The sequence below is a fragment of the Hibiscus syriacus genome, unplaced genomic scaffold (genome assembly GCF_006381635.1).
Source record: "Hibiscus syriacus cultivar Baekdansim isolate YM2019G1 unplaced genomic scaffold, ASM638163v2 tig00110548_pilon, whole genome shotgun sequence".
In the NCBI taxonomy this organism is placed as follows: Eukaryota; Viridiplantae; Streptophyta; class Magnoliopsida; order Malvales; family Malvaceae; genus Hibiscus; species Hibiscus syriacus.
The window spans coordinates 3,913,841-3,938,027 of record NW_024062775.1 but is presented as its reverse complement, the minus strand read 5'-3'; the positions used below and the strand labels follow the sequence as shown (position 1 = coordinate 3,938,027).

The 24,187-nt window shown below is 33.0% G+C and overlaps 2 protein-coding genes, 1 long non-coding RNA gene and 1 pseudogene across 4 annotated transcripts; 3 read left to right on the top strand and 1 right to left on the bottom strand.

Moving 5' to 3' along the window:
• Nucleotides 1-3,601: 3,601 nt before the first annotated feature.
• Nucleotides 3,602-22,843, top strand: LOC120131069. The gene is made up of 3 exons (XR_005516882.1): nt 3,602-3,726; nt 18,738-18,745; nt 22,834-22,843. It is a non-coding gene; the product is annotated as an uncharacterized LOC120131069 (long non-coding RNA).
• Nucleotides 3,747-6,442, top strand: LOC120131068 (upstream activation factor subunit spp27-like). The gene is made up of 6 exons (XM_039148169.1): nt 3,747-3,989; nt 4,737-4,851; nt 4,952-5,126; nt 5,524-5,577; nt 5,989-6,155; nt 6,304-6,442. The coding sequence occupies exons 1-6, from the start codon at nt 3,847-3,849 to the stop codon at nt 6,421-6,423; spliced, it is 774 nt and encodes a 257-aa protein (XP_039004100.1). The 5' UTR covers nt 3,747-3,846; the 3' UTR covers nt 6,424-6,442.
• On the top strand, nt 10,047-11,932 carry LOC120131065 (transcription factor HHO5-like). Of its 2 annotated transcripts, none has more exons than XM_039148168.1 (5): nt 10,047-10,384; nt 10,508-10,725; nt 10,809-11,148; nt 11,281-11,357; nt 11,457-11,932. In XM_039148168.1, exons 1-5 carry the CDS (start codon nt 10,222-10,224, stop codon nt 11,718-11,720), a joined length of 1,062 nt encoding a protein of 353 aa, XP_039004099.1. In that variant the 5' UTR covers nt 10,047-10,221; the 3' UTR covers nt 11,721-11,932. The 2 variants fall into 2 exon arrangements, with proteins under 2 accessions (XP_039004099.1, XP_039004098.1); XM_039148167.1 differs by having other exon boundaries at nt 10,082-10,420.
• On the bottom strand, nt 13,974-14,978 carry LOC120131066 (annotated as a pseudogene).
• Nucleotides 22,844-24,187: the final 1,344 nt, after the last annotated feature.

The following is a 24,187-nucleotide window of genomic DNA, read 5'->3' as shown; positions in this document are numbered from 1 at the left end:
ATTACTTTTTAAAATGTGTATTTATTAAGTCATTTTTATTTTCATATTCTAAAAAATGTGGGCCAAAATTGATATAATAATTATATTTTACCTCAAATCTTTCATTTTTGCAATAAGTAGATTTATAGTATTATTAAAAAATAAAAATTATCGTTGTCTGTAAACTTAAATGCTAAATTGCTTAACAAAAAATTAAACACCTTATTTGATTATTTTAGGTCATAAAATATATATTTTATATATATATATATATATATATATATATACATATATATATCCGCGCTTAAGAAAGTCACATACTGCATAGTCTTAGTCGTCAATTCCATCTTGGAATAGTATTTAATTGATGAAAATACATATTTACATTTAATTATAAAAATATTTTATTAATATAATATATTTTAAATAACAAAAGATTGAGCATGGAAATTAAACCTTTATTTATTTTGGATTGAGGAAAACTGAAATGCAGTTTGATTAGCTGAGAGTGCATGGAAATTAGTGTATACGACACGCACGGTATAATTACCTTGGAAAGGGTGTTTCGGTAAATTCAAAAAGGGGTAGATTGTATCAATTGGTGGACAAAGCGGCCTTGGGAACTAAGGAAAGTTTATGACTTCCAAGCAGTATTTTTCCAATTAAAGAATATTAGCAATGATCACAATAGATTCCATGCGCACAAACCAATAAGGAAAGTGTAAGAGATGAAAACTTAATTTAAGGTTAAAAAAATAATTTTAGACGTAATTAAAGATATGATAAAAAAATTTGACAATTTTGATTTAATTGAAAATACTATATTTCATTTTTATTATTAAAAATATGTAAACATAAATATATACTTAAATATTTTAATTCTAATTTTAGTTTATTTTTATTTATTTATATATATACACACAAATAATGTCCAACTTACTAAAAATGAAATTGTGAATTTATATTTGATACAATGGAAATTGTGTGTTCTTAATATGGATATAGATGACTGTACATTTGGTTTTTTTATTAATTTAGGATGATTATAAGATAATATTTGTTTAAAGATAATATTTGTTTAAAAATGATTGTCCCTTGTTCCCATATGTAATAGGGTAAGGAGGAAATAAAATAGTAGGCTGCCCCCAATACTAGGTTGAGAACAGCTTCCGTAAGAGACCTCCAAATTATGAAATGCCTTTCATGGGACTCGATCCCACGTCCTCAAGGTAAAGAACCTTGTGTTTTACCAACTGAGCTGGATAGGGGTCATGGGATCGAGTCCCACGGAGGGCATTTCATAATTCGGAGGTCTCTTACGGAAGCTGCTCTCAACCTGGCGTTGGGGGTAGCCCACTATCCTACCTCCCCTTTACCCATTATATATGGGAATAAGGGTCAGTTAATTATTTGTTTAAAAATAATTTTTAATCATTTAACATTAAATGTTCATATCTTTAATATTTAAAATACTCAAATTCAAAACTTTAAAAAATAATAACAATTTTTTTATCACTTACATTAATTAGTTCGTGCATATATTATCTTCTCTGAATAAAGAAAAGGTATGGTTTTCTTTTTCTTATTTTGTTGAGAACCAACAATTATCCTAAATGGTTATGTAAGATAAATCCAATGAATAAGTGGAAATGAGAATTGTCTTTTTCCAAAGCTCAAAATACGAGAAGCAAAAACAAAGGCATTGGAGTATGTATTCTTATTGAGCCATGTTTGACAATCTTAATGGTTAATTTTATTAGAGTGGTTTTCTGGTAATATTATTAGAACGTACTTCTGTTAAATTTTTGGCACCCAAAACGATATTATTAGCCCACTAAAATAGCATTTTTTTATGAAGACCGGACATGTGAGAAGGGTTATTTTCTGTGTGACGGGTATTTTTTTACCGACTCCCTTAGATTTACTTCATTTAGGATCAAAATTGAAAGAAATAAGAATAATGGACAAAACCTTTTATAAAATTGTACATGTCAATCGGACAACAACACACATGTATAGGTATTGATTTCAAACTTCATGAGTGTATATTTAGAACACTATATGTAAACAGTTAAAAAATACATATATATACAATGTAAGATTTGAGAATATCGTACAAAAATTAGTTGATTTTGAGTTATCAAAAACAATCCTTAAACTTGATCAGACTGGTATTAGTACGATAGTTAAAGACACTTTTTTTATGAAATACTTGAGATCCAATTATCTAAATCTGTCTTTGATTGTTGTATTGATACGAACCTGATAAAGTTTAAAAATTATATTTGACGATTCAAAATATTTATCATTATATTATTAAATCTCATGTTGTTTATATATGAGTTTTTAAAAATGTTTAAATATTCTCCTATAAACATAAATCGGAAATGTTGTGTACCAAAAATTGCTTACGGTGAATATTTTAGGACAAAAATTAACAACTCGATTTATATTATTTTCCAATCTTAAAGACATCTAAGGTCTCAACTTTATGTTGTAATATCTTCACCTAAGTGTGATGTTGATAAAAACGATATTCTTCAACCTTAGAGTTCCTTACCATCTTTATCGATGCTGGTGTGAAATTATTTAAAGATTGTAGTCTGGTTTTGGAAGGGTAGTTTAGATAGGAGTTTCCAGGTAAATGTGAGGGCAAATTTTAAAAAAAATGAAAAGAAATCCTTGAAGATGTTGGTAATGTTCAATCTCATATACTATTGGAAATATATTGGGAATGAGTATTTATGGTTTGGATTTTTTACTTCCTTGTTGAGAGTGAAAGAGAACAAGAGGGACTCTCGCGCACCGCTGTCGCTGCCGTCTCGGCTCGTGGTAGTGATAATACGTGTCTTCGACACGTCTACGCAGATACTATCTTTTTAGAGAAAATTCTTGAGAAATTTCTCTTTGAAAAAACAAATGGAATTTCAACTGATATTCATAGGATGCTGATGACTGTTTAAATTCAAATGATAACAGTTAGTTTATGAGAGTTATCAGAAATTAAACAATTTTTCCTAAATTAAATAAAAAACGTCAAGATGTATCTGGACTGATTTCCAGCTTTGTACAAAGGGGACAAGCTATTAATATCAGGAGTTATAACTGCTGAATAATGATGCAATGAACCTGAACTATTTTTTAGTCAAGTTCATATAAACGTTTCAGCTGTTACAAAGAATGATTTTAATCCTGATTTTTTATATGGACGATTTTAACCTTATTTCTAGCCTATAAATAGAGAGCTAAATTCAACTTCTCAACACACTTTGAACATTTCATAATTCACTCTTCAAGTGTTTTCTAAAGTTTTTTCTGTGTTTTCCGATTAGAAGTCCAATATCATCAGCAGTCCACTCCAATTTCGAATGTACGAAATTCGAAGCGATTGTGTTAACCTCAGGGACGATCCGAGCGATTACACACATCGGGACGGACACGATTTACTAATCTGTTCTTTTTCGATTATTGTTTATCTTTCTGTCAGATGGTGTGGAGTTTTTTTTCTTAAATGTGCGGGCTCCACAGCTCAGTTTCACAAAATTCGCCTCAAACGAATAGCGGGTAGCGGGTAGCGGGTGATCCAACATTTTCATTTATTTCCACTCATGTCCTCTTTATTTCTCAGCTCCTCAATATTATCTGCTCCTACCTGACTCACTGAGTCCGAAAAAAACGAAGCTAAATAGTAGACTCGGACTCTCACTGAAATGGTGTCGGAATCGGAATTAATCTCCCGGCTCCTCAGTACAACGACTACAGCAATTGTGAGGCGGAGATTGGAGGAGGATTTCGGCATTGACTTGTCCCAGAAAAAGAAGTTCATTAGGGAGCAAGTCGATTTATTTCTCCAAAACGAGTTCGAAAATGCCGAAGGTGAAGAGCAAGAACTCGAAGAAGATGTTCAATAGGAGAAAATTAAATCAGAGGAAACCGACGGGCTCTGATTCGAACGAGGACGATGTGGAGAGTAAAAAAGCCAGAAATAAAAGGGCTCTCGTAAAGAAAGGGTCAGTTATTTACAAAAATTTACGTAATATTAAATGAAATGCATTTTTTTTCTACAATCTGCTTATTTAAATTCCTGAGAATTTTCTAGAATCTGAATTTCTTGTTTCCTTGCCATTCTTTGATGTTTTGGGAGCTGGAAAGAAGGAAATGAGTTGGTCTTAAAATGGTACAAACAGCATTTTTACGTTGCAAAATAACATAGTTAGCTGGTGTTTGGATTTATCCAGATTTAAATGGTTTCTTATCTAAAGTTGCATAAGTCTTACATGTTGGACAGACTTCTTGTAGTTGCTAAATCTTATGCAGTGCTATTTCACATTCGACAGTGTTGAATAATGGGGTAAATAAAACAGAAAGAACACAATAATTTTAACGAGTTTCAGCAATGTGATTATGTCATCGGTGCCTTACGCGACGCTAGAATTTTATTCAATTCAATATCTCATAGGTTTAGATTACATCTCCTTTTATAATAAATAAATCCTGGTACACATTTATGAGTCATACCTAATAGACAATGAGCATATTTAAAAGTGATTATCGTGTGAAGTGCTAATCTTATATCAGCAGCTTGTTGTCTCCCTTGAGTCCAACTAATTTATCTAGAATCTGCCTAGAATAAGAATTTCGACCTACTTTGTAATGCAAGCTTTGTTGCTAGTTGCGCACTGACTTAGAGGTTGCAGTTGTCATCAAACTTACATTTTCTTGTTTTCAAATTTATGGTTGTTTCATTTTTCATGTAGGCCAAAAAGAGTCAATAATGAAGTTAATAAAAGGGGCGGTGGTTTTAACAAAGTTTGTAATCTTTCCCCACAACTTCAGGAACTTCTAGGAGTCCCTTCATTGGCGAGGACTGAGGTACCTCTAAAGTATCCTTCAATTTCTTTTTAGCTTATTTTTAGTTTCGAGGTTAAGGAAGCGGCCTTGTTCTAAATTTTCTGTTCTAATTTGATGCTAGGTAGTCAAGCAAGTATGGGCTTATTTCAGAGAGAGAAATTTGCAAGACCCAGATAACAAGAAAAATGTAATTTGTGATGAATCATTGCATGCACTTTTTGGTGTTCATTCCATTGATATGTTTCAAATGAACAAAGCCCTGTCAAAGCATATTTTACCCTCGGATTCAGATGAAGGTAATATCATATTTCTACCATTTTGCATTTGCTAAACTTATTATGATCTTGAGCTCTAACTTCTTTACTCGTATTGAAGTTGAGTGTAAAAGTTGCTGATTCTCTACAAAATTGGCTGTTGTTTTCACCTTGGAATTTTATTTTAATACTGAATAGCATGATGAATTGGTCATTGTTGTCACCTCAGAATTCTATTATAATTCTGAAAACCATTTCTTAGTTTTATCTCACACACTCTGTTCCTATGGCATTGTTTACCTAGTTTTTTTTAACTAAATCAAGGAATAATATCTTTTGGTTCTTGTTCAATACGATGCAAATACATATATATTAACTTTAAGCACTCTATTGTTTTTATGAGGTGCTAAATTTAACTATATTTTCTTTCATGCCACAGTTGTCTCAGCCAAGTTAACAGAGAAAGAAAAGGCAGACAAGCATCAGAGAGAAGGTGAGAATGCTAAATGATTCTATAAGGTCTTTTACGTAGATCTTAATTTGCATTGATACGAGTACGGGTTATACGTTATCCTGTATACCATTACTAGCATTAGCAACCTGCAGCTCGGATTTCGCTTCTTGGTATCATTTCAACCATGTAATATATTGCTTTATATGCTTTTTCGCATTCTCGTACTTCTTTCATGCTTCATCCTAAACATTTAGGGAATATTTTGTCCACTATCCAATCCCAATGTGATGATACCTTTGATCTCTCACGTGTTGCAATTTTGTATAGCTTTATCAGTTAATTAATTAGCTTCGTTTTATCATAATTCATAACCATGTTGGTAGTAAACGGTTCACCATTATAGGTTCTTCTTAACCTTTCCATTTTTTCTGTTTTTCTTCTTTTTCGTTTCAGATCCGGATGAACCACAAGGAAAGGAAAAGCGACAGAAGGGATTTCTTGCTCCTCTTCAACTTTCAGATGCACTAGTAAAATTTCTTGGTACCGGAGAAAATGAGCTCACTTGGGCCGTTGTAATAAAGAGACTGCGGGATTACATAAAAGAAAATAACCTCCAGGTATACCGTAGTTGCTGTTTATTTATATTTAGAGATGATCATACTGATCAGCCTATTCATTCTTTATGGAGCCACTCTTTTCTGAGTTGGATACATACATGAATGATTGTTTAAAATGTTTTCAAACTTTGTTGGCTGTTTCGTGAAGGATCCGTCCGAAAAAAGGAAAGTAATATGTGATGAAAAGCTGAAAGAACTCTTCGATGTCGAAACGTTCCATGGCTTCACTGTGACAAAAATCTTAGTTTCTCATTTTCTCAAGACATGACAATCCGAATCCGATGCTCCGATATTTGTTGTTGTAAATCTCAAGGGAAAGTCTGAAGGAGCGATAACCTAATTTAAGGCTAAAAAACAATAGGGGATGAGCACAATCGAAATGTAATAAAAAACATAATATTTTTGGAATGTTAGAAAAAAATTAACATTTTAGATTGCGTTAAATATTATGATTTTTATCACATTTCAGTTGCATCCATTTTTTACGGTTATTTAATATTAAATTAGGCTATCGTACAACATAATTACCCTAGTAACAATAACATTTTTATGCTCTAATTCTAGTTGGTTACCGACTTTTAAATTTTATTGTAATTTGTCTCTATTTAAAAAAAAATAACCATACTTATTCCATAATTCCCCAACTTCATCTTATGTTCTTAATAAAAACTCAGGAAGAGAATCAACTTCTATACTTTGTGTTCTTTTTATCAAATAATCAATTTATAATTTTTTATAATAATAAAACATAAAAGTAAACCATCTGTTCTTAGAGTTTATTTATATATTTTATCTACAAAGAAGAAGATAAAGTATATGTACTTGAAGATCAGCCACACATAATACAAAATTCTTCATAGATTTTAATAGTGTGAGAATAAATACAAGAAAGCCTCTTCAATGTTAAAACAAAAACCAATCAGTACCCAAACACCCCACCGCCGATGAATCAACCAATCCTTATCTCTACCACGTACTGTTAGATTATACAATCAAATCAAATTACCATAATTTCATTAATCACTCATACCTCTTGTTTGTTTCTTGAAGGACATTTTGATAGCAAAATATTTTATTCGAATTATTTCTAAATTAATATTTTTATTGTATTTAAATTGGGATCAATCCAGCTGCATAAAAGATTGTTGTTTTCAAACTTTTTTATTTTAGAAAACACGTTCTCAGAGAAAACAGTGGAAGATAAAATAGAAAGCATTTTCATTGGAGGGGATGTCAATGTTGTAATTTGAATCTACTTCTTGAAATATTATTTCAATTTAAATATAAGATATTTGAAATAAATGAATAATAAAAATGATCAAATAATCATCTAAATTTAGTTATAAAATTTGGTAATTGGTATGATATTCAGCCGTAACATGTGACTACATTTTTTAAATGAAAGAAAGACGAAAGGTCTTGAAATGAAGGGAATCTGAAAAAGGAAAAAAAAGAAGAGAAGAGAAACCAATGAATTTGGTTTAATCGGTGGAAGGGACGATTCTTTTGTAGCCGACGGGTATGAACAGACGAATCTTTGGCTGCCTCGTTCGATTCTCTCTATCCATTAAACATGGTCAAAAGAATCCATCACATGCCTCCCACACCCTTCGTTTATTATCTTTATACCAATAAAAGATGAGTTTCACGTCTCAAACCAACCAAGACAAAACTGCTCTATTTCTTTCTTTCTTTCTTTTGGTTGCCCGTTCCAAGTTTTCGTCTAGATTGATTTCGATCAATCCAGACGTCCCTTGATTTCAAGGTTTCGTCATAAATAATTCAGATAAATCTGTATCATACACTTGACTTTGATGAGTGATTCTTCTAATGAGAATTTTATACATACACAAGAATTTAAACTCGAAACATAACTTAAACGATAATGCAATTTGATTTATCAAAAAAGAAGAAGAAAATATCAAATCTGAAGTGATTGCTATAGAATATTTGACGGTACTTTTTTTTGTCATTTCGGGTTAAATCCGTCATTTCATTTTGCTCGATAGTAACACTTCCGTCTGTGCTAGGTAAGAAAAATTATGTTGAAAGGTAAAATAATTAATATTTTTTTATAAATTTAAACTATCGATGAGATATAAATGACACAAACGTTTCTAACATGATTCACAGCATCACTCATATTTACCACAAGAAAGGAACCCTCAACGCAGCCTACATATGATTTGCTATCTTTTCTCTTAATTTTTATTCATATATGTAAATTATAAAATATTTAAATTACTTGTCTTAAAGGTGGCCTTATTCGATTTCACTTAAATCTTAAATTATTTGTAATTTTTATATTTATATTTTACCATCTCCAATTTTTACCGTTTTATATGATATTTATTAGGAGATTCTATTCTATATAATATTGACATTAACCAAACGTTTGATGATAAATCTTTTATCATGATAAAATAATTATTTTGTTACACATTATTTCTCTTTTTTTAAATTAAGTGTAAAATATGCTCTTCTTTTTATAATCTAACTTTGACTGTATTTTCATTTTGATAATTAAGTTAAAAAAAAATAATTTGAGTATGTAAGTTTTGAATTGTTTCGGTTTTATTACTCGGACATTAAATTAAAAGCAACATGATGACGCGGTTGGTTTTTCTGCCGACATGACATGGATGGAAGTCATCTTCAACATCATTGTTCTTCGATACTTTAGACATCGAAAAATTTGTCTCATCTTTTATTAAGATTTTTTTTAAAAATTTCTTCAAAACTCGTGAAACTTCAGTCCAAAACTCGAATTAAAACAATTTTAATCTATCATCTCAATCGTTTGATCACCCTTGAAGCAAGATATATAGCTTGGCTCCTCTTTCTTCTTCTCCCTTCGTTGATTTAACAAAAGATGCTCCGACAACGAAAGATTAGGTTATATGGGAAGGAAGATTTTATGAATAATATCACAAATTTTTGAAAAAAATTGGGATATTTTCATAATTTTTTAAAAGATGAATGCGTTACCCTAATAATATTAAATAATTGACGATGAAGTGACAAAAAGCAGAAAAATGTCAAAACTGAATAATTAAATTGAAAGATTTGAAGTTCAGTAATCAAAATAAGAATAGGATCAAAATTGAGTGTTAAAAGTTCATAATTTATCCCTAAACTAATCAATGTGGAGGGTATAGTGGGCAATAAGATACTTTCCCTTGCACACATGTGGAAGGAAAGTTCCAAGAACAGTTGGGATACCCTTATCTTATTATAAACAATTATTATTTAGGATGAATATGAAAAAGACTAAAATACCCAAGAAAATCTTATTGGGAAATCATCCAAAAGACGTGGGTCGACTGTTTTAATTTTATGGTCTATTTTTAAAACTGTGGACCACATCCATTCCACAGTCCACACCTAACCTTAAGAATCTTATGACACTGTAATTTCATTTCCAGTAAAATAAATTCTACAGAGAAAACAAAAGAGAATATTTCTTGGGTAAACTATCTATTTTGTCACTTATTTATTATTTATTTTGTTTTAGTCACTTATTTATTATTTAATTTTTATTTGGTCACCAGTTATTTTTTTTAAATCATATCTAATATTACATTTTAGTTTTGTTTTTATTACTCGTAGTTAATCTATTAACGATGATACTGATGTAATGTTTTTTTTATTTTTTAATGATGATATGACATTATCTTATGGTAACACATCGTCATCATTATTAATTTTTTAACAATGGGTAATCAAAATAGAACTAAAAGTAACATTACGTGTGATTTTGAGAAAAAAAAATAGTTAAGTGACCAAAAAGAAATCAAGTCATATATAGATGACCAAATAAGATAGTTTACCAATATTTCTTTTAAAAATTTCCGCGTGGCTCGTACGGAACCTAAAAAAACTCGCCGAGTTTATAACACCGAGTCACCGAGTTTTAAAATACGCGAGGACCCGATGGGGCTAATAAAAAGCAGGCGGCGAATCTTGAATCTTTCTTACATGTCTATATAAAACAACAACTGGGCTGTTGCTTGTCATGTTTGTCCTGGCAATGTTAGGAAAAGAGAGAAAAACAGGAAAATAGAAGATGGATTTGAGCTTGGATTTGAGTCTGGTTTATGTTCCGAAAATTACATCCGAGTTTCTGCAGGAAGTTTCGAAGATCAAAAATGGGTTTCAGAGATTATCAAAGATCAGTGATTATATTAGAAGATTGGAAGATGAGACGAAGAAAATCGATGCCTTTAAGCGTGAACTTCCCCTTTGCATGCTCCTTCTCAAAGACGGTACTTTTTTCTATTTTAATTATGTGCGATTTTTTTATGATATCTGTGGTGTTTAATTTGTTTTTTTTTCTTTTTAACGGGTTACAGTGATTGAGAGATTAAAGGAGGAAGAAATACAGTGTAAGGAAATGAATGATGGATCTGTGTTGTCGTCGAAGGGAAATACCGAGGAAAATGGAAAAGAAACTATGGAAAACGATGGCGGTGATATGAAGAACTGGATGAGTTCCGTTCAGCTATGGAACTCTGATGCCGACAACGTTGATCCCGACAAGAAACAAAACACAGTTCCTGAGCTCAAACCGGTAATTCCCAAACTAGTTTTTTTCCCCTTAATCTTGTTTTATGGGGGAAAGGTTGTAACATTTCTGATTTGAAATTTTGGCAGAGAAGTGAATACCAAGGAGATGATCTGTTTAAGAAAATCGAGGGAGGGGCTTTTGTGCCATTTAAGGATCATGTTGATAAAAAAATTCCAGGCCTTTCCCTTATGACCCCAAGCTCCGAATTACCTTCCTGTATCTTGAAGAACAATGGCGGTTGTGTAATTGGTTCAGGCTCTTCTTTATATGCACAACAGAATCAAATCAAGTTTCAGACAAAGTCACATAACCGACACGAGGACCAACAAAATCAGCAGCAGAATTCTAGGAAACAAAGGCGGTGCTGGTCGCCTGAGCTTCATAGACGATTTGTTGAGGCACTTCAACAGCTTGGAGGTTCACAAGGTTAGACCTTTTTGAAATTGGAAATATAAATGTTTCAGATTTATGGGATTTATTTATTGTCTTTTATGAACAAGGGATTGGAATCTTTGTTTTTCAATAAATCTAATTGGTTTATTTCTTTCTCTTTGACAGTGGCCACTCCAAAGCAGATTAGAGAACTGATGCAAGTTGAAGGTCTTACCAATGATGAAGTGAAAAGCCATTTGCAGGTTAGTCTTTAGCCTTTGAAAATCTGTTCATTTTTATCATCTTTAATCAATTTCGTTTCTGCTTACTGATTTTCTGTGTGAATTTTGGTTTCTGTGTAGAAATATAGACTCCATATCCGCAAAATTCCGGCTTCTTCATCCGGAAACAAGCTATGTTCAGCTCAAAACCAGTCCAATGAGCACAGTAAAGCAAGCATTTCGAGGTCTGGTTCCCCACAAGGTCCCCTCCTTGGTAGTGGTTCAGCTAAAGATTTGTCGAGTACCGTATGTGAGAGCATGGATACCGAAGATGAAAAATCTGACGGACACAGTTGGAGAAGTGGGGATCATAAGCCCGAGAGATCAGTGCATAGTCCCCCATGAATTTTGCAGAAACATGGAGGAAAACTTAGCGAACTAGAGGAATTTGAAATCGATATTCTGTTCGAGGTACTTGAGGAGATTTCGAAGAGATTATGCAGATATCATAGACCTGTTTAGTTTGTCTCCGTGATCGAAGTTCCTGTTGTGATATATACGAGTCTGTTTTATTCCTGATGATGAATTGTAGGAACCAAAATGACAAAGTTCTTTCATTTATGTTTTAGACTTAACCCTCATTTGTTTACAACTGGATTTACTTAATATATATATATATATATATATATATATGATATTTGAGGTTTGATTTGCTTGGCTGCCATATATTTGTGTGAGCTTTCACCATTGGGAAGATTAGTTATCACTTATCAGTGATGACCACTCTACCAAACATTCTGAAACCCTGTAAGATTTAGGGTTAGATTAACATTGTTAATTCCAGATAATGGAACCGAATTTTCAACGATTCTGTTTAGATGCTTTTGTCTTGGTATTTTTTGTTATGTTTTTTGCTTACTTCCTCACCAAGAAGAATAATCATCAACCAGGTATGGAGAAAAGAATGGCATGCATTGCTCCCAACTTTTTTTTTGTCTTACAAAATAAGGCGAAATTGCGGATTCAAGCCTTCCAACATCAATAAATTTAGACCAATCAATTGGCCATAAGCTTTGCATCTGCACATGTTCTTTGCATTATCACCGCTCATCATTAATCTTCAATAGGAATCAGCTTTTCTAGTCCATTAAAAAGGCAGAATAACTCAATACTCACTGTCAAAATTATATTACTCGGATATAATATAGACGTAAGTAAAGTTGCTCATAGGTCTCACACATGGTTATCTCAGCTCACCTGTAAATGATTAATACAAGATATAGCCCGATCAACTAAAACATTTCATAGATCAATGATGTTTGATTGTTTAAATTACCAGATGTGGTCAAATATCAATGAGCGAAATTGACAAGGACAACGGAGTAATTGAATCTGGGTGAGGCCCACGATAAGATCTTGGTAAATAATAGCCCAAATTCATGGACATTTCTCTTCTAATGTGTTTCTTCTTATTCTATTGTGAATTGAATTTGCAAGTATCTTTATTCCCCATCTTTGATTACGTTCATTTAAAACTTTAAAGGATTAAATTGATAAAACTTACACATACAGGATTAGAGATATTATTTTGCCTTTTTAAGCTAAAGAAGAATCGACAAACGACAAAGGAATCTGATACATGTCTATTTTAATTTATATGTAATTAAATTCCATTCATTAAAGTTGCAAACAGCTACAAAGATGATTGTTTCATTATATTTTCTAAGTTTATTATTGGATTATGAAGCATAAACCCAATTTCTCCCAAAACCATTGCAGATTATTACCTCCTTTTAATTATGCGTTTCAACAAAAGCTCTGCAACATCCAACACTCAAATGGCTGGTTTTAGATCTCTGAAGCACAGCATTTCCTGGTATGAGAGCCTGCTACACAGCAACATGAAAGAAAAATCAAATCTTTATGTTCGTATTCGAATATATGTTGACATTTTCAAAAGATTATAGGATATGTAATTTTGTGTACTTAGGCTAGGGTCGGTGAACCTATAGGTTAATATACTTATATTTATTGTAGTGTGCGGTACTGAAAAGCAACCTTTTTCCTCATTTTCACTGAAAACAAGGTCCACCTAAACGAGATTAAACTTTTAAAATTTATGGACAATTGACGAATCCATAATCCAAGAAAGGAAAGATCATGCAGAAGCTGACCGGAACTTCTCATCTTACAGTATGTCAATGCACTTCTTCCAAAACACACTACTATTTTATGATATTATATTATCTTCAAGCTACTTGCTTTTTTTTTTAATTTCATCGATGAAAACTGAAAATTAGGGTGTTTTGTTAGGTAGGTGAAAGGAAACTATCTAACAAGGGCACTGTTATTTTTCAAGGAAGGTGTGAAGCGGTATCTCAGAAGAAAGGTCAAGATCATGGGATTTAGGCTCACACCAAATTCCTATAGAAATCCAATGTAGTTAACCCCTTCTGTCTCATGCATATGCTTGCCACAGAATCTAGTGCGGTGATTCATTTTCCTGGTATAATGATCATTTTCCCGGAAATTTTCATCAAGGAATTATATTAGGTAGGTATAAAATAAGATGTAGATATTCAGGTGCCTAGCATATATTTCACACAGAACCATCAAACACTTAATGAACCAGGGAAAATCGAAACACTTTACCTAGAATGAAGGTGTCATGAAAAAGTGGGAAGGCAGGAAGCTGGCATTTAATCTGCAAACACAAAGGGGGAAAAAAAAGGAAAGGCTTCTTGTTTATTCAACAAGGACCAGAACTCCTGCCCTCCTCACTTTCTGATCCTTGGGGTTGCTGATTTTGTTGTTGTGGCTGAATCAAAAGCTGTGCTTGAAGTGGATGACTTCCATGAGAAGACTGATGACGGGGATGATCTAGCTGTTGTGTCTGAATCTGATAAGGGTTATCAAAGTTGTCTAAAGCCAAAGAAGGTGACATGGGGCTGCAGTTGGTATTTGATTAAAACCAGTTGCAGTGACTGAACCAGCACCACCTTCAAACCCACTATTAAACCTCACAATCTCTTGCTGTTGGCCCTGTTGTTGTTGTTGCTGCTGCTGCTGTTCATATCCTCTAAGCAAATCTTGTTGTTCCCTTGCTGCTACCACTGCAGCCAATTGCTGTTGAGCCTCAAATATCTGTTGCTGCTGTTGTGGTTCTCTTATCACTAACTGGCCACCGTGTGAAACCGAAGCCGCCGTGGGAATCCCCATCATCGGCATCACATTCTGTTGCATCATGGAACTAGGGTTCCCACCGACGTGTTGTTGTTGTTGTTGTAAAAACACAGGCGGTTGTAGAATAGGAAGCAAAGCTTGAGGACCGATGTAAGTGGCCAGCTCTTTCTTGGCGTTGGTGAGATCGTGCTGCATTTGTTTGAGCCTGTGTTGCAAGATGGAGATGAGGCCGACGCAGCCGTAGACGGGGTCTCGGAGGCGGGCCTCGGCCTCGTAGGCTAAAGAGTTGACGGCGTCTTCACGTTGGGAAGGGTTGAGTTCGTTTAACAGCTTGGCTACGTTGCTGGCACCGAACACCTTGTGGACGTTCTGGAATTTCTGCGGGTTGTCCGGCGGAAAATAGGGTGCAAAGACGCATTCCTGAGTGCATTTCCGACGAAGAAACTTGCATGCCGCGCAAGGAGAGCTCGACGATGACATCTCCGATATCAAATCCCCCCTGTTTTATTATTATTTTTTGAACTGTAATTAAACTGAAATAAACCAAGATCATCAATATTCGATCATATTCGTGGGTTTCCACAGAATTTTAAAAAAGTAAAAGAAGAAGAAGAAGAAAGAAGATCTAGGAACAGCGAGCGATATGAGATTGAATGTAGAAGTGTTAAAAGTGCATTGAGATGGGAAATCAACAAAGAAATATTAAAAACCATAATTTCTGATTCAATTTAATTATGATCGAAGAACAGTCCATGAAAACAAAGATTTTGATGACTGAAAAACCTTACCTTTTGCTGAAACTGCCCACATGAAATGCTCAAAAAGAGAAACCAACAAAAGTTGGTTCATTTCTAAGGATAAACTCCATTGAAAGATGGAGCCTTTGCATCTCCCAAAACTTACAGATCAAAACTTTATATGCAAATCTCTCTCTGTCTCCCTCTCTCTCTCATCAAACAAATTTTGTTTCTACTGTTGAAAAAAAATTAAATAAGAATAAATCTATTATTATCACAGAGGCTGACTGAGCAATCAATTTACTGGATGTATCTGAGTTACCTCTTTGTCCCTGCATTTTCTGCATCTATTACCGAAATTGCCCACTTAACTAATGATGTCAAACTGAGGAAATTGAGAGAAAGGTATAGTTTTATTTTTGGTTAAGAGTGTGAATTATCGAATCAAATATTGTAGATTTTTTAATTATAAATATGCAATAAATTATGATAAGCGAAATAATTGTTATCATCATCTTGATAATATTAAATTATTGCATATAATTCAATTAATACCATAAATAGAAATGGTATAAATTAACAATCGACTCTCAATTTCAGTTTGACTCATCAGATGTCAACTCTAATATATTGAGATTATATGTGATTTTTTCAAATTTAAATTTGGATTAAATCATATCACACTTAAGGTTGTTTTAGGGGGAAAGAATTAGAGGAAGAAAATAAAAACTACATTTTTAAATTTAAAAAAAATATTGATTTTGATAACAAATAATTAAAATTTTCGAAATTTATATGAAAATTTGAAAGATATTTTTTCTCAAATTCATTTAGGTGGTTTTAAAAAAACAAATTTAGTTCATATTATCCCAGTACACATAAAGATTTAATCAAAAAATATTATTTTATTTAATTTTAATATATATATATTATTTATTTTATTATATTGATATATTTTAACAAATCTAATATACCCATATTTTTTTTAATATATGTTTATATACTTATCCAAATAAATTAACTATGAATGCAAATGCTGCATTTTAAAATATCTTAAATTTAATTTCTTTAAAAGTTTTAAAGATTACTATCCAAATTAATTATAATTACATAAGAATATTTAATTGTTTGTGTCAAATTAGAAGGATAACTTAAAATTTATTTAAACCATTTTACAGTTGTCATAACCATTTTTAGGTGGAACAATTATTTATGGTTTTAAAACGGTTACGACTTTAATTTGGAAAAACTTGGTGATTTTGAATTGATTGAAATAAAATGGAAAATGGAGTCGCCATCGACCTTTGGATTAGGTATGTTGAATACCTAAAAACGTATTTTAAAATAATTTTAAGAAAAATCCTTTTTTAAGACAAAATTCGGTCTGCGTTACCACAGATTTATTTAAATGGATTCGGGAGTCGGTTACGTGTGGGGAAGGGTAAGCACCCCACAACGCCCAAAATTAGTACTGTATCGCTTACACATTGTTATAATGGTGGAAATTACAAATCGAATATAAAGTTAAATTATGATCCGTTTATTGAACATTGTTGAATTTACTTCGAATTAATTACAGAAAATTCTTTAACTCGAAAAGAAATCTCGAAATTAGTAATTCTCCATCGAGAATGCTAACTCGACTATTTCTTATCAATGAAAGAATATTCCCTCATTAATAAATATACAAATCGAATATAAATTAAAATCGACTTTTGCGTGAAATAAATTGTCATTTAAAAAATGCATCGTATTGTACGACAAAAATGAATTAATTAGTAAAAATGAAATTGATTTATTTTGAGTTCCATTTAATTCGAACGTCGTATTAGATTGTATCACTTCGGTCAAGTGATACTTTCCACGCCCGTTCTACCAATCCGCGTTATCGAAACTATTCAAATAACATTAATATTTAAGGAAATATAATAGAAACACATACGATGTAACATAAAATATATATAACATATAATAATAATATTTACAATATGTACATATATAAGGAACTGGAATGAAAACAAATAAATATTGCAAACCAAAATAAAAATGAACACACAAAAAATTGAACTTACAAAGGACCAAAATAGCAAACACATAAACTCAAAGGACTAAAATAGTACAAATAGGAATTTAAATGACTAATATGGCCTAAACATTAACTTAAATAGCTAAAACCATAAAAACATAAACTTAAGGGTCTAAATAACAAAAATAGAAATAATCCAGAGATAAAAAACAAAATATAAAACAATGCATGTACTATAGGTGCAAATAAACCAAAAATAATATTAGGAACCAAAGTGAATGAACAAAAACATAAAGGATCGAAGCATAATTAAACCAAATACCATTAGTGGCTGAAATAAAACATTTACAAATCTCATGACCAAAATCAAATATTCATAAAAATATATAACACATGAAATTAATGGTTAAATAATAAATATTGAAACATACATGCTCGAAATAAAATGAAGTGGAATTTCATTTAATGGTCTAATAATAACATTACAAGACCCTAAGGACTTAAAGTGTAGTTAACCCTCACGTAGAAATCACGCAGAAGGTCCCCCTAGAACGACGCCATTTTGTGTTCGATATATAAGCCCAAAATGGGCTTTTTTAGCATTTCTTCTCTCATTTGTTTCTCTGCTGAAACGAGAGAAGAGAGAGAGTTCATAACTCTCTCAAACAAAGAGAGCACGGCCGCGGTGGCCGGAGGCTCCTACGGCGGGGCCGACAGCGGCGCACAGTGGTTGGAATAGTAAAACCGACCCCAAACACTCATCTCCTCGCCCTTTACCCAGATCCAACACTGTATTAACCAAAAACTAAACCAATGACCCTAGATCTACGATTATACCTTTCGAAATATTGAAGATCTAATGACCCCTCCTCGCCTCCGGTGAACTTGGTACTCAAAGAGTCTTCTCTTCCCTCACCCTCTATTTTTCTCTCTATATTGTTTTAGTTTCGGATGGGTTTTTCTCTCTGTTCTTTTCCTTTTTTTTTGTTCCCCTCTTACATTGTTATTCAATTGGGATATATACCCTTACAGAGGAAAAATAAAACAATGATAGTGGAAGCACACTAGCATGGGCATGGCATAGGGACTTGCATGGCGTGGGCAAGGTGCTGGTATGGGGGTTGCTGGAAGTGGTCGACCAACACAGGCTTGGGAAACTGCACAACTTTGGGAACATCAAGGTATGGGCTGTGCATGGTGGACAAAAATTGGTTATTACAGCTGCCCCTCTTTGCTTATTGCTCTGAAAACAGTAATAGAGCAAAGACATAAAACACCAATTTTTGGACTGTCAATAAGTCTGGAGCTCCTCTTTGATCGGCTCTCATTTTCTTCTAATAATCAATGTTTGATGATGAAATTATTTTGGAGTTAATTTTGAGGTTGAAAACGACATTGCTTCCTTCTCGTTGAGGAATTTTGGTCAATTTAGAGATAATTTACTGTTGAAGATGACATTGCTCATACGTGATGAAGAGCTCTTGGTCATCTTTAGGAATGATGATAACACGATTCCACTCTGCTAGGAAAATCTGGTTATCTGAGGTTGACACGGTTTCCACTCTGTTGAGGAAATCTGGTCGGGGAGATGACACTGCTCATCCGTGATGAAGAGTTCTAGGCCATCTTTAGGAATGATGATAACACGGTTTCACTCTACTGGGAAAATCTGGTCGGGGGATGACACTGCTCATACGCGATGAAGAGTTCTCGGTCATCTTTAGGAATAATGATAACACTGCTCATATGTGATGAGTCTTGGTTTTCAGAGATTGGCACTGCTCATATGCGATGAGTCTTGGCCATATAAGGATGATAACGCGGTTTCTACGTGATGAGGACGACTGGTTATCAAGGGTTGACATTGCTCATATACGATGAGTCTTGGTCAGGGGATGACACTGCTCGTATGCGATGAGTCTTGGCCATTTTTAGGGATAATGGTTTCAAGAGAAACCGACTCAAAGATGATGCTTCAAGAGAAGCTGTCTCAAGAGAGACCAAATTCGTTTCAATGGAAACGATCTCAAAGATATTTGTTGTTTTCATGAGAAACAGTCTCAAGGAAAATAAGATTTGTTTCAAGAAGAATGACCTCAAAGATGGTTGTTTTGTTTCAAGAGAAACGACTCAAAGATGATCCTTCAAAAATAAAACGTCTCAAGAGACAAAATTCTTTTCAAGAGAAACGATCACATAGATGATTGTTTCAAGATAAGCTGTCTCAATAGAGACCAAATTTGTTTCAAATGAAATAATTTCAAAGATATGTTTTGTTTCAATGGAAACAAACTCAAAAATTAAGTGTTTTTAGAAGAAACCATCTCTAGGGAGACAAAATTCACTTCAAGGAAAACAATCTCAAAGATATTTGTTTCAAGAGAAACAAACTCAAAGATGAGTATTTTACGAGAAACTGTCTCCAAAGAGATAAAATTTTATTTCCAAAGAAACAGACTGTCTCCAAATAGATAAATTTTGTTTCCAAAGAAATAGACTCAAAGGTTTTTCAAAGGAAACTGTCTCAAGAGAGACAAAAAATTGTTTTGAGAACCATCTCAAGTGAGATCAACTTTGTTTCAAATGAAACAAACTCAAAATTTGTATCTCATAGATAAGTTGTCTCAAGCGAGACGAAATTTGTTTTGAAAAATTATATCAAGTGAGACAAACGTTGTTTTGAGAAATTGTCTCAAGTGAGACAAAATTTGTTTTAAGAGAAACAACATCAAATGATACTGATAGTCTGCTTGTTCCTGCTGGTGGATGAAATACCTTCAGAAGATCTGATCGTTTGCAACAAGATGTTGAATCCCCAAAGATGCCCCAATATCCAATGTTGAATCTTTAAATATGCCCCAACATTTGATGTTGAATCTTCAAAGATGCTTTCATTGTTCCTCATTTCTTACTTCAGCACTGATGCTAAGCATGAGCTTTGTGTCTGAGAGCCACATGTCAAATACCAAGATCCACTCTAGAGAGATTGTCTTGTTTGAAAAATGTTTTTCTTCTTTTATTTTCAAAATCTGAAAATATCAATTAGAAGAGTTTTGAAAAATGTTTAATCAAATATTTTGAAAATATTGCTCATTTCTGGGTTTTACAATTAAAACAAATCATAAAACTAGAGTTCATCAGTTATCAAAAAAATTAATTACATTGTTAATCCTTCAATGGATTATAACTATTTGACAAGTGTCAAGATCAAAGCTATCTTTGGGAAATGGTTAAGTAAGAAAATGGTAAAATGTCTCAGGTTGTTATTTTTGGTCAATGGTTTGGCCTTCTTGTTTCTTTGATGTTCACTGATCTGATGGGATAACTTGTATGCTCATCTATTGGAAGTGTTCTCCGACTTCCGGCTCTCATGGTCACACTCGGATTGTGCAATGCATTATCAAGGAATTTGTGTGATTGTCTCAGTTGCACCATTTTTATATCGAGCCGCCTTTTCAGGTTTTCAACTTGAATCCTCCTTTGCTTTCAAAACATTATTTAGAATTTACGTCTTGAACCCCCTTTTTATTTTTCTATCATGCATTAAATATTTTAGAAAACCTTTTGCAAATAAAGATTAATCCTGATGTGCGGGATGAAATCTGAAGATAGTCTCTTCTGTTTAGAAAATCTATGTATGATTAGAAGGGACTTTTAAGGTGCGTAATGTAGGTCATGGTTCATGGTTATGAAACAAAGAGATAAGAGGCCCAAACAAGTGTTTAAGGGTGATTGAACCAATGATCAATTTATTTTGATGCCTTCAATCATGTCTTGCTCAATTTGAATATGCTCGTATATCTTTCTCTTGATTTTCTTTGGATGCTCCATGATCTTCGAGTGAAGTGATTCTGGAATGATTGTGCTTGATCAATCTCATGGTTTGAAGTTTGATGCGTTATTTGACTTGAGGGAATCTTTACATGTGATTCTTGTTCTTTTTTCTTTGTTTTTTTGTTTCTTTTTCTTTTTTTCCTTTTTGCTCTTTGTTCTGATTAGATATTCACACTTGGCACTTGATTCACCTTTTTGGTATCTCTTCTGGATTGATGTCTTCACTCATGTGAGCAGATTTCATTCACATTGCCCCCAGTGTGGAGGGGATCCTTGGTTAGGGTTGAATCAGAAGAAAAATACTATAGACTCAAAAGAGGACAACAAGTGATATATACATATATGAATAGATGAAACAAAACCGTTCATCATCTCATACACAGAAATCTTTGCAGAAGAGGTATCCCAAGGGGATAGATTTTCAGGATTAAGTTTTTATTCACATGAAAATAATGTAATTAATGCACGATAGAATTATTTCAAATTAATTCTCCTTTTCTGCTTCTCGCTCCTGGCATGCCTCAATTTTACAAGCTCAACTTCAGGAAATTGATACGAGATACCCCAAGTTGTGTCTTATGATAGAACGGTTCATGCTCAAGTGAACATCTTGTACTCAATGTCTGCGGTTTTATTGGTAGAAAAAATGTTGGTTTTGCGCCTAAGAAGACAATGATGTGACTTTATTAACTCAAAGAAAGGTATGGGTATGACTCTTTGTGTATCAAGGAAAGATAATGTCAAAATTTGGTATTTTGGTAATAATCGTGAGTTTTTTTGAGGTAAAGAATCAAGGTACTTTATTTTGTCTTTGGACATGATAAGATAGGTATAATCTTGTCATATGTCAAAAATATATAATTCTTGAAGATTTAAAAGAATCTTTAACTCATTTGATATTCAAAGAACTAAAGATTAAAACTCATTCAATTATTCCACCTTAGAAGGTAGCATAAATTCAATTGTTCAAAAGATCAAACAAATATGAAAGACAGAACAAAAACGTGTTCAAACAAAACAATGCTCTCAATGAAAATGTGTTAGGTTAATCGATTGACTGAATCGGCCAAGAGGGGGATGAATTGGCAATAAAAAAATTTGTGGAAGCTTTTGTAGAAAATTGAAAGAAATTGCACAGCGATTTAGAGTGATTCGACTTTATCAACCAAAGTCTACGTCCACTACCTTAGCTATCCACACTAAGGATTTTCCAACAAATTCACTAATTTGTTTTTTCTTTTGAGGCCAAAGAGATAACCTTACAACTCCCTCATGAATATACCACAATTCTTGAGAACACTCTTTTCTCAAAGAGAAATACAAATCTGCAAACTTACAAGAAAAACCTCACAAGGAAAATATGTTTGCACAATTCTAGAACAAAGAAAGAACACTCAAGAATAAATACAATTGAGCACAATAAGTGTTCTTGAAAGAAAAATGAATATTGAATGAAAAATAGGCTTGAAATGCTCAAACTTGAGGTTTGATGCTTTCTCTTTGATTCTCTCTTGATTCTAATTGCTTGATGTTTCTTGTTATTGATCAATGGATTCTAAGCTTGCTTAAATACACCTTGAATCACTTCTGAACGTTGGGGATAATTAGAGAAAATAATATAGCAGTTTTAGTGTGAAAACAATTAATAAAACAGTTTGGAGCGTGGGGGGAATCGGTACCCCCTATGGGGAATCGGTTCCCTAAGTGTAAAATTCAAATATTTCGACCGTTATACAAGGGGGAATCGGTACCCCCTGGGGGGGAATCGGTTCCCTCCGAGCATACTGGAATTCTCGGAGCCAAACCATTCAGGGGGAATCGGTTCCCTCTGAGCAATCTGGAATTTTTGGCTTTGAAATGGTTCAAAATACTTTGTAAAATTATTTTGAAATTGTTTTAAGTTTAAAACTTAATTTTACACTTTGAGTAAGGATTAAAAATGATCTTTGAAAGATTTGGAGTAATGTTTTGATATTCGAATAATTCTATCGAATATACTTAGAAAATCATTTGGAAAATCTTAAAATTCATTTAACTTAATTTGTTATATCAAAATATCAAAATGTTTTCAACAATCTCCCCTTTTTGATATAACAAAACATTTTAGTAATTTTAAGATTTTGAAATCAAGTTTTGAAATTACTCCCCCTTACTTTAATCACTTCTCCCATTTATCATTTAAAAACACATTTAACACTTCTCCCCCTTTTTGTTAAATCAAAAAGACATTTTAAAGAATTTAAATAAGGTTTTGAAATCATTTAGCCAATTGATTATATATAATATAAGCTGCTAAGATCACAAGCAAGAGAAACGTTAGCCATTAGTTTCATAATCAATATTCATAATTAATGTGAAATGGCAAAATTGGTCATTTATCTAATCATGAAGTAAATGATGCAATAATGAATAAATTTAATCACACCAAATAGATAATTTCTAACCATTCATAAAAACAAATTCAAAGTCAATCAATCCACAAATTCAAACATTCCAAAATATTCAAAATGTTAAAACAATAATTTTGGAGTTCAAAGTAAAACATACAATTACATATCAGGATCAGGAGGAGGAAAACGAGCTCGCATAGCGGCCATTTCGTTGGTGAGGTCATTAATACGCACGTTGGTTGCTTCATTGTTTGTACGCATCTCCCGAAGAATTTCTAATTGTTGAGCTCCCATTGCGGATAAATGGGACTCTATAGAAGTAAAGCGCGAATCCATGGTAGCATATCGAAAATCGAATGTCTCCATAAAGGTTTGAAAATATGGAGCCATTTGATGCGTTTGTTGTGCTTGCTCCTCGGGCTGCTCCTCGGTCTGCTCAGGCTCATCTTCGGCTTCATCGATGTCTCGCATTAATTGCTCAAGCTCGAGATCTTCGTCAGCTTCGGGTGGAGCCTGTGAAGAACTAGCTCCCGGAGTATTTGCAGAAGATCGAACCCATTCACCGGTTTCCTTATCCTTAATCCATCCCGCTCTCGTTAAGGAAAGAAGATTAATTTGTTTCTTAAGGGGAAAAACGGCATCTAGACCGACTCTAAGCCCATCTTTGGAAAACAGATTACTCAAAATGCAACCGTAAACAAG